Source organism: Asparagus officinalis, chromosome 8 (genome assembly GCF_001876935.1).
Source record: "Asparagus officinalis chromosome 8, Aspof.V1, whole genome shotgun sequence".
NCBI classification, from domain to species: domain Eukaryota; kingdom Viridiplantae; phylum Streptophyta; class Magnoliopsida; order Asparagales; family Asparagaceae; genus Asparagus; species Asparagus officinalis.
Window position 1 is genome coordinate 66,723,748 of NC_033801.1, and position 11,522 is coordinate 66,735,269.

Here is an 11,522-nt window from a genome sequence, read left to right on the forward strand (position 1 = left end):
AGGGTTGTTCCTCAACTCTGCAGCAGTCACCTTCTCTGCGTCACCTCTGGTCACCGCCTTGTCTGCAGGTAGCTTATCCCTTGCCTCCTGCAAAAAATCAAATTAAATATGTACTAAAGTTTTGATATTTTGATTTTTTTTGTGGGGGCGGGGGTTGGATTGGGGGTTGTAGCTTGTAACTAGAGCGGTTGCTGCTCTAGTTGCATGCAACTGAGTCAAATTTGTCAAGTTACAAGTGTTTGTTTTGTTGCACTTATAGATATAGTTGCAACAATAGTTGCAAAACAACTCTTGGCCAATAGTTGGCCACAAGTCACAACTGTAACTTAGTTGTAATCAGCCCAAATTTATTAAAAATCAAAATTATTACTTAATATTTAAAAAAGATTAAATGTTTAAAATTCTGAACCAAACAATAGCAACTGTGGTTGCTTATAAGAAGAGTTGCAACATCTCAATTGCAGTCTCACCATGCAACCAAACGCCCGCTAAACCATTGCGTGAATGTATTAGTGATACACTAGAGGGACTTGGATTCCCGATCCCAATAATTGATCATGTCAAGACTATATATTAATCCAAAGGTTGAAATCATTTTAGTGCAACATGCATGAATGCAGCATTGCATCCTGCATCATCGAATTATGCATATGAGTATTCAGTAATTAATTATATGAGTATTGAGCTCCTCGCATTAATATATACACTGAAGGAATGCCAATGTGGGGTATAATTGGAATACTAATCTTTAAATTCACTAATACGAAGGTTGACATTATCTTAATGGGCTGCGCCCACGCGCGCACGTTCTCAAAATTATATTTCTTGTACGCCTTACCGAGAGAATATCTCCAAGTTTGGTCCTATCCCCCTCATTCATAACCCTGGCGTTCGCATCAGCCGCAGACTGAGCGGCAGCAGCAATACCACCTGGAATAGTTTCATTGAGGCCGGTCGCCCTGACCTCTGCTGCCTGGATCGCAGCGGCATCGCTCTGCGAGATCGGCTTGTCTCCCGCTGTCATAGCTGCGGCCTCGAGAGCTTCGCCGATCGTGATCTTACTGACTATGGCTGCTCTAGGTGCTGCAGTTGATATCGGACTCTGTGGCAGATTAGTACTCCCTGTGCAGTAACGATGTGGCTGATACTCCGTGGCGCTAAGGGTGCTGGCATCTCGTATTGGCCTACCACCTAAAATTAAAAGAGAAGCTATATATAGTATAAAAAACGCATATGTAAATTCATATATTGCAAAATAAACCAGCTAGTGCATAACCTGCCCAGCAACAGTCTCAGTAACCACACGGCGACCAGGCAAGTCGGTCTCCGTGACTGTCACCCCTTCATCCGCCGGAACATCGCTAACATCATCACGAGAAACAAACCCGGCCCTCTCATTCTTGGTGGACGCCGACTGCATCACCGCTGCTGGGCCTCCCTTCTGAGTCTGGCCCATGACCAGATTCTCGGCGCTCTGCATCATCGCAGCATCCTGCGGTGTATGGGTTCTTCACAGCTCACCTTCACGGCTTGGAATACGTGCCGTACTTTATCGGCTCTGGTGGGTACATGGCCTGCTCTTGGCCGGCCCTTCGTGGTTGTTGCTGGCTCATGCTTCTACCTTGATTATTACTTTTTATTTTTCTTTTAATAATTAGTGTTCTTTTTTTTCTCAGAGGTGAAACCCTTGTAGGAGATCAAATTTATAAGATCAGGATTGTGAGTGTATCAGGTTAAAGGACACGTGCAGTTGTGAGTGTATCAGGTCAGAGGACACGCGGAGAGGAATTTTTGAGCGGTAGGGATACGTGGATGGTGCTGGAGTTGGAACGATGAGGAGGTGTCATGCTAGGAGTTACCATGTATGTATGTATGCTGAGGTCTCTTTGGCAGAGGGTAACGGATTGATTATCATCAAATTGAGTGGGACAATAATTCTACAGATATATGTGTTGAGCATAGCGGAACCGAAGGCACACAAATACAAACGAGATTGGAATACGTATCAACAACCAAACAAGTAGCACAAATGCAAGGCATTAGATTTTATGTGGTTCGGTAAATCTGTCTACGTCCACGGGAGCAACACAATAATTTCTTATTAATAACAAGAAATTACAAATAAGAGAGAGGATCTCAAAATTAAGATCTCTCAAACAAATAGCAATTGATTTTAATCTAAAATCAATGCTCAAACTCTCTATCTCTCTCAATAACCCAAATAAAACCCTTCCTATTTAAGTCACCAACTCCTCTTCGCTTAATTAATGAGAGGACAAATTGGGGCTTCACAAATTTTGGACGCAGAGAAGAACGACAGCTTCGTTCTCTCTCTCCTCAACTTCTATATATCGTCGCCTCCAACTGGGGTTTCAAGCCGCTCAACCTCTGCACGAGAATAGGGTTTCCCTTTTATAGGGAAACTCTAGGGCAATCGAGCTTAACAGCTGGAGCCAGCTGTTCACCACTCGCAGGCGAGCCCGACTCCTCAACAGGCGATATCCAACACTTCTGGCGAGCACCAATCTCGCCTATAACTCTCGTCTTCAACTCGCCAACAGGCAATCTCGCGCATCCGCCAGCAGGCGAGTCCAAAACTCGCCCTCACAAACTCGCCATCAGTCCAAAACTCGCCCTCACAAACTCGCCATCGATCAGGCGAGTCAACTCGCCTCCGCGTACAGGCAAACTCGTCGCCCTCGCCTACAGGCAAGCCACTCCCCTCCATCTCGTCCGTAAGGACAGGCGAGCTTCCTCGCCTCCATCTCCGCCGTTGCTGTCGAGGTGAGTACTTCTACAATATGTAGAGTAATGCGTGCGTAGAAATTTCTGACAAATAAAAGTTTTTAGGTAAATAAACGTTGTAAATACGTGCATCATTATGGTAGCTTTGTTCATGATATTTTATATAGACGCATCAGTTGTCAGGCAAACTCGTCGCCCTCGCCTACAGGCAAGCCACTCCCCTCCATCTCGTCCGTAAGGACAGGCGAGCTTCCTCGCCTCCATCTCCGCCGTTGCTGTCGAGGTGAGTACTTCTACAATATGTAGAGTAATGCGTGCGTAGAAATTTCTGACAAATAAAAGTTTTTAGGTAAATAAACGTTGTAAATACGTGCATCATTATGGTAGCTTTGTTCATGATATTTTATATAGACGCATCAGTTGTTATGTAGGATAAGCGTGATGGTTACCTAGCCTGAGTACGTACAAGTGACTATATAAGATAATCACAAGTGGTTATAAAGAATAGGAATGAGGGGTTACCAAAGACAATAACTTAGTACTAGTAGGTATATATAACACCTCCGTTAAGCTCCCCCTGAGTGACAAAAACCATAAATTAGGATAAGAAGAGTCAAAATTGCAGAAATGTTCATGCCTCGACGAAAGAGTTGGAGGGTCGCGACAAGATTCATAACGTACAACTGGAAAATAAATAGCAATATTGACAGAAAAATCTAATAACTGTATGATTGATGGCATATGAAAGAAATCCAAAGGTGAGATCGATGGAGAAGAGCTCAATGTCGACCAGCTGATCAACAACAACATCGATGTATAGAAGTCCATGTGCATCAATGGAGAATATTTTAATAGCAACAAGATTGAACATCGATGGATAGGATTAGTCCTTACACATTGACGAAGAAAATATTTATGAGACAATGCCAAGGTCGTGAAAAGGACAATCTTGTAACAAAGAAATAATATGAGCGTTGAAATTTTGTATATGACGTCGATGAGTTCTTTTAGAGAAAAAGAGCTAGACAGAGGACTTCATGGATGAGCATTTTATGGTGCATTGATGGCAAGAAACTCGATGAGAGAGATTGAAAGATCATCATAGACCATGCAGGTCGACGATGATGCGAAGATAATGATCTTTGTGCAACGGAAGACAATAATGCAAATTCAGGTAAGTGCAAAAGTGATGAAATACACATGAGTAGTCAGTAATGTCATAGCCGTCAAAGGAAATCAAGAGGGAAGATGTTGTTTGATCTGAGATGCAACCCTAAGGGGGGTGAATAGGAGTGCTACCATTTATTGCCAAAACTCAGAATATGCAACGGAAAATATCAAATATGCAACGGAAAATATCAACTAAAAGCAATAAACAAAATAACAATCACCAAAAGCAACCAACCAAGAACACACGAGATTTTGTAGAGGTTTGGATAAAGAATGCTACTTCCACTCTTCCTTCTCACGAAGGCGTTTCCTCACTATGTCAAGAGTTCATCTGAATCACAAACTCGATTCAGTAGACTTACGAGACCGCACCCTAGTGTCTACCAAAAATCATCGTCTAATCTAACTCCCAAAATGAGTAATTCCTAGCCCTAGCTAGTCTCAACCCTCGATTCAACTGGCTTGAGTATGCTGTAAAAAAAGTTCAAAGTAAAACTAAACACTAAACAGTTAAGATCAGAATAAAAAAATAATCTTATAACCCTTTTGATAAAAGAAACCATCCCTCGAAGGGTATAATCGAAGCTTGATGAAGAACAGTGAAGAAAATCAATGTAATGGCAACTCTCCTCACTGAAATGATCTGAATATATTATGTGCAATGAGAAAAAGTTCAACGAGGCTCTTGGTAATAAAAAAAACTCTTTTCAAGATCTCTCAATATTAAACCCTAGTACTCCTCTTTTTCTCTCTCTTTCTATGATATTCTCTCACAATTATTTCAAGAAAGAGATATTTTAAATGTGGTAGAAATAGGAGAACATATAAATAACAAGCAGCTGCAATTAAATCATCAAATTTTGCAATCAAACGCCTTTACCATCGATGGTGTCGAGAGACCATCGATGGTTGAGAAGCTCATCGATGACATTCACGTCCTTACATTTTTGCACTATTGATGTTTTCATAGTACAATTGAGGGTTATCACTCGCTATCAATGGTCAATAACCTACCATCGATGATAGTGGTGCTAAAAATTAGTTTTTGAGCTTATTTTCACGTTATTTTGCCTTGTAAACATCTCATACCTATATTTATCTGTAACTATAACATCTCAAACCAATATTAGTATCAAATAAGAGTTTATTATTACTCAAATAAGGGATATTATGTGGACAACATCCTAACAACATCCCTCTTTTGATAATAACAAACTTGAAATTTGAATACTAAAAGAAATACATGTTTGAGATAAAATAGACAACAAAATAATTACAAATAAACTCTCATATAATAAAAAATGATATGCAATGCTGCCCTATATTCATGCATTCCTGAAAAGTGTAAAACAAACACATGTATTGTAAAGCTTCCCCAAAAACAATGCATTGAGTGTTTGAAAATATTTCAAAAAGAATCAAAACATGATATAACTTAGTCAAAAACTTCACCTATTATTATGAAAAGTGAACAACACGCCAATGAATATACTAAATCTATACTACTTATAAAAGATAATACACATGTCAAAACTTTTAATTTCCTATTTTACCCTTTTAAATTTTAATAATTTATAATTATACCAGTGGTTACAATTAATCTTTAAATAATTATCCATAACTCTTTATTAAATGCACCTCCCACTCTCCCTAAGAATATTTGGTCAAGAATAAAATCATTATCAATAGTTTATAATCTAATAAATATACAAATAGTTATGTCTATATTTAGAATTTTAGAATGTTAATGTTCACTTTTTGGTCTACCTTAGTTGCATATCAGGGGACTTACGACTCTTCTCTCTAAGAAGTTGAAATGACTGTATTGGACGGACATCAAAGTTTAAACCATGGGAGGACCAGAGGTTTTTAAAAACTACCCAATGTAAAATTAGAGAATGGTGCGCTTCATTCTTTATTGCTTTGGGTCTTTTGAGCACCGGTTGCTAATGAGTACAAATTTCAGCTCAAGACTATGAATTTCTTCCCAATCAGTCACAAAGCAGTATAAGACAAAGTTAATCAAATAATTATAATAACAATATCTAGAGTCTAGACTTTTACAATTAAATTTAAATCAATGCATAAACTATGAACCACACTAACTAACAAACAAACCTTTTTATTTTTATATAACTTCTCTTTTATCTCTTGAGTGTAAATTAGCTCATATATTTTCTTCCACTCATCATAATACCTACTAAGTCAAAACCATACAATTACAAAAGAAAAGCACAACTAGAACTCCACTTGGATTATAATAGAAAATTTAACAGAGCACAAGATGTCGACTTCTTTCGAGGATCAAATTTGCTCAAGCACGTGTTAGCATGATATATTCCTCTATAATTCAATTAGAATTTTGAAAATATGTTTTGAAACTTGATTATTATAGAAATGAGTCAATTTGGTACAATTTAAATTCATACAATCAATTTGGTGATTAGTTTTCTTTTTGGAGATATTAGGATCACTCAAATTTCAAAATGTATTATAAAAAGACTAAAATGAACAAATATCTTAAAATCTTATTAGATTAAATATTTTTAAAATTCAACTCCTAAATGTATTTCATGATATAATTTGAAAACACATTGTATCAAAAAATCTATGATGTTAATATCATGAAGTAGGGGCACGATTAGGAATGTATTAGGCTAATTGTATTATCCTTTTGATGTTACAGTGAAAAGTACAAAATAAACTTTCTTACCATGATTTTAGACAATAAACATTAAATAAATACTACAAGCAGTATATTTACATGCATCCAAAATAAATGTTATATTTTTTATTATAAATAAACCCTAATTACTAAAGTGATATCTTCTTAAGCTTTGGCTTTTTTACCTTATAATTAATTACTCATTTTACATGTTACAATTTTTTTATTTATTTCTCTCTTCCTCTCCTTCCAACCATCTGACTTCTATTTCCGAGAAACGAAATGCTTGGGATGACATAATAGATTTCTATGGAAATGCTATCGCAATTATTGAGTGCCAACTTGTGAACTAGAGATTGATAAAATGCATATGAATGGCATAATCAATCTCTCTTGTAATTGTCACGAAACTTCAACAAGTGACAAGTCCCTTCGCATCATATATCTCCATCATTCAAACATGTTAATTTTAGTTTTAAGTTTAAGAAATTTATTTGGGAAAGCTCTTATTAATTAGCATTTCCTTAAATAGCTTGAACCTTAGTGTAAATTGAGCAAAGATGTGTCTCCCATCTCTATTAGATCATCTTTTAATATTGCTATTGTGTTTACAGAATAAGTTTGTTCATGCATAGGGTTATAAATTTTTCACTCTATTAATCCACGTCAGGTATCTGCTATTTAGTAAATTTGACCCTCTATGTCTGTATGTTTTGTTTCAGCTTTAAATGCTAATGATTAATATAGACTTTGATAAGGTAATTAAATTTGAAACATGATATGAATTGGTTCCTTTTTTGTCTCATTACCCTATAAGTTCAAGTCTTCCAGCTATTGGTTAATCTAATTATCTAAGAATCCTAGCACATAAATCTCTTATTACGTTAATTATGTGAGTTTCATGAATATTGGTAAAATCTAAACTAGCTTAATTACATGAATATTGGTAAAATCTAAATTATCGATTCACTTTATCATTTTACGGTCCATATTTAAAATTTTCAATACTGAACAAGTATACCTACGTGCAATGCACGTGCACTTTACTAGTATAAGTAGGGGTGTGCAACGGTCGGTTCGGTTCGGTTTTTACCAAAATTTGAACAACCGAACCGAACCGCCTATAATTCAAAACCGAACCGAACTGAACTGTTGCAAGTCGGTTTAGTGCGGTTCGGTTCGGTTTGTTTAGTTCTAACTTCATTAAACTTCTTATCAAACAACAAACTATGTTAAAGAAAAAAAGATATCAACAAAGTAGGAGATTATGAAACATTAAACACTGATATAATGATATTTTTTTTAACCCATAATGATTCAGAAAATGAGTTTAGTATTTGAGTCTTTGACTCTTTGGGGACGGGTCGGGTAGGGTTTGAGATCAGAATGGGTAGTATTGTACTATATTCGGTCGGTTCGGGTTGGTTCGGGTTGAAAAGTTTTCAAACCGACCCGAACCGCCCTATTCATAAAACCAATTTTTTCGGTTCGGTTCGGGTCAGTTCGGTTGGTTTTTTCGGTTTGGACCGAACCATGCTCAGCCCTAAGTATAAGAAAAAATCAAATAAAAATTATTCAAAAGGTGTATGGGAGAGAAAAAACACAAGTTCGCATAAAATTTTAATAGAAAAATAATACAAGAGTTCAAAATTAATCACATGACACATGAACATGAGAGAAAACACGTCAAAATGCATACACAAAAAGATTAAATATCGGTGTAAAGTGCATGAAACTGATAGTGAAGAAACTTATACTAGATCAAGACAAATTTAGGTATAATAAAATGATTAAAGAGCAGAAGTATGACTCGAGCTATATCAACCTTATCAATCCGGGACCAAAGTTTCCCTCTATCGCCTTAGTCATATAGGACTTAGGAGGAAGAACAATATTTTTGGTGGGCGATTCATACCATCTCAAAATATAGATTATATTCATTACAGGATGGCAACCCATTAAGATATGCATAGGTACGAATCCATGAGTATGGGTCTCTGACCATCTTTTTTACTTGCATTTTACAAGAATATGGATCTTTGTTAATCTTTTAACAAATACACTTTTATTTTTCATTTACATTTTTGACATAAATGTTCTTTTGTAAATATAAAAATAAGTTTGTGGATTAGCCAAGTCAAAGATGTTAGAAATCATATGATATAACTTGAAGTACCTAAGAACAAAAAAAAACTCCACCACCACTATTCCACAACACAAAACATGAAAAATATGAAATATTAGTGTGTCACAATGATACGTAAAACGTCTTGTGTAAACAACATGTCATGTAAACATCATTTGATCATTATATGCAGAAATACACATATAGATCGAAGAACCTATCTATCGACTCAAGCTATATACCAATAAAAAAACTATCAGAATCAATCTTGTAAAAGCATATACATAGACATGTCTAAGTATTTTTTAAATCGAAATGAAAGAAAAAGAATTTTTTATATTATTTCACATTTTTTAAAAATAATGAAAGAGAAAATTAAAAAATAAAAAATAAACTAGAAAGAAAACCAAAAAAATAAGAAAATAAAGAACAAATTATGTACATTCTATTTCAGGTCTTTTGAATTACAATTAATGCATATTACAATTCAAAAGAAAATACAAATAAAATAAGAAAATTTTATATTGGTTGGATTTTTTTCCATGTGCCTATGGAGCGTCGATCTCGTACTCCGTTAATAGTCTAACTAAAATGTTGAATCTTTTGCCAATTGGTGATTGATAAGGCTCTATTTGAGTTGTTGATGTCTTCTTTGATGAGAATCTAACTGTCAAAATATAAGGTTACCAAAAAATGAATAATCTTCCCTCCTCTTATAGGCTAAGAGGGAGAGTTAGTGACCATTAAATGTGGGTTTAGTGGCTATTAATTTAGAAGAAAATGGGGAGAATTATTTCCGTCAAAATAGCTTTTAAAAAGGTTAATGGCAAGGTTTGACTGTAATGGTCGAAGGCGAAGCTCGCTGAGCAGCTTTGGGCGAAGATCACTGAGCAATTTTGGGCGAAGTTCGTTCTAGCGAACTTCGCCAGAATGTAGGCAACCCACTTACGATGGGGTGTAGATGACGTGACTCATGACCCACATAGGGTTTTTTAGGTGAAGTCGCATGAGACTTGGGTGAGCTTTGCCATTGTTTGTGTAGGCTTTATCATAGGCTTATGCTTGGGCCCACATGAAGTATTTAGCCCATGAGTGTTCACTTCTTAGACTTGGGCTGAGCATTGATTCAGGGAAAAGTATATTTTAACAACCGCAATACTCGGCGCACCCCGCGCCCCCACGGGCCCCCTCTCCCTCCCTCCTCCCCCGCCCCTCACCCTCCCCCTCAAAAGTTTTTGAGATCCTACTTTTGACTTATAGTAGGGATCAAAAATATTTTGGGTAATAACTAGAGGTGCACTATTGAATGTAGCTTAAAGTATCTTGCTTGGGCTAAACTTGTCTTCATTTGACTACTTTAGTCGCCGGATGTGTACTGTTGAATGTAGCTTTCTTTGTCATAGATTTTTTTTGATCGAATGCTCAGTAATATCTGCCTTCATCCAATTCTTTTTTTGGAATGAAGCTTGCTTGCCCTTGACTTGAGCTAAAATTTAAGGAAACCGCTTTTATTAAGTGATGCTCGCTTAACTATGAATTTGGTGAAGTTCGTCCATTTTCAAGTATTCAGGCGAACTTCGCTGATTAGTGAGGTTTGCTACACCAAGGGTCACTAAGACTGTTGCCTCTAGATATGCACTTTGATTTACGGTTAGGATCTCTCTTTGGGGTCAAATATTTTGTGAGATTCATCGGACACCCAAAAAATTTAGATATCTTTTAGCATCTTTATTTGGTTTAATCACTTCTCGTAAAGAGGGATGTTTGTTTTGGGAAGTTGGATTTGAAAGGCTTATAAATAGCCCCCTCTATTCTCATCTTCTCCCATCTTATTTTCTCCATGTCTAAGCCTTCTCCATCTCAATCGGAGACGTTCTTTGATGGAAGAGCTAAGGTCAATTGACTCCAATAGGATTTAACCCAAGTTAAGGGCACTTCTATAGAGTAAATCCGCATACTCCACCAGCTAGTGGGTTTACTTCAGGCTGAAAAATCTATGCTCGAGCAAACTCTCAAGAACAAGTCAGAAGCATGCCATGACGTGATCCATGATAAGGACACATGGAGCTTTGAGTGTCATGCTCTGGGTAAGACCATTCGGAGGCTGAGGAGGTGCTTGAAGAAGACCCATGGAGGTCTACAAGAAAGACTTTAAAAGTAATTAGGTCTCGTAAGTGCAAACCTAGAACGTAATTAGACGTCGTTTAGTTTTTTTGAACGCGACATCGAACTTTCTTGTGTGACTAGGCTTTATTCCCAATCTTCATTTGATTCAGGGAACAAGAAGTGTGGCTTCTTTATGTTCCTCAATTGTCATACAATTTAGGTGAATTGGAGCTATTCTTGCTTTGTGTATCTCCTTGACTATCGTTGAGGTTGGAGAAATGAATGCTCACTATCGTTGTAGTTTTAAGAGTTTGAAACTTACTTGTATACAACCTTTATGATTAATGAAAGAATTATAATTTCTATCTTCTTCCATATGTCTGATCTATGCATGATGTATTTCTAGTATTTGGGATGAAGATTAGGCTTCATGTGTTGGCGAGTGTCATCAAATGGGATTTGCCATATGAAGTTCTTAGGTTAAGTTCTCTCAATTCTTTGACTTAAACAAAATTTGCTAGGTTGGTTTGCGAAGTTCATTAGGTGTTTGGGCGAAGTTTGCTAGACTAGTCAGCAAAACTCACTTAGGTGATTTAAAATTTTAAATCTTCGATTTATGTGCCCAAATTTTAGGTGGAGATCACTCTTTGGTGAGGTTTGGAGCAAGGCCCATGGACGAAGCTTAGGGTGAGATTCTTTGGTGAAGATTAG

General features: G+C 36.7%; 1 protein-coding gene across 1 annotated transcript in view; it reads right to left on the reverse strand.

Moving 5' to 3' along the window:
• LOC109822452 (late embryogenesis abundant protein D-34-like) overlaps positions 1–1,613 on the reverse strand; it is a 1,918-nt gene extending 305 nt beyond the window's left edge. The window contains 5 exon segments of the mRNA XM_020388650.1: positions 1–87; positions 839–1,102; positions 1,168–1,191; positions 1,277–1,537; positions 1,539–1,613. The exon segment at positions 1–87 is cut by the window's left edge and continues 305 nt beyond it. Coding sequence (XP_020244239.1) covers positions 1–87; positions 839–1,102; positions 1,168–1,191; positions 1,277–1,537; positions 1,539–1,613 — 711 coding nt within the window.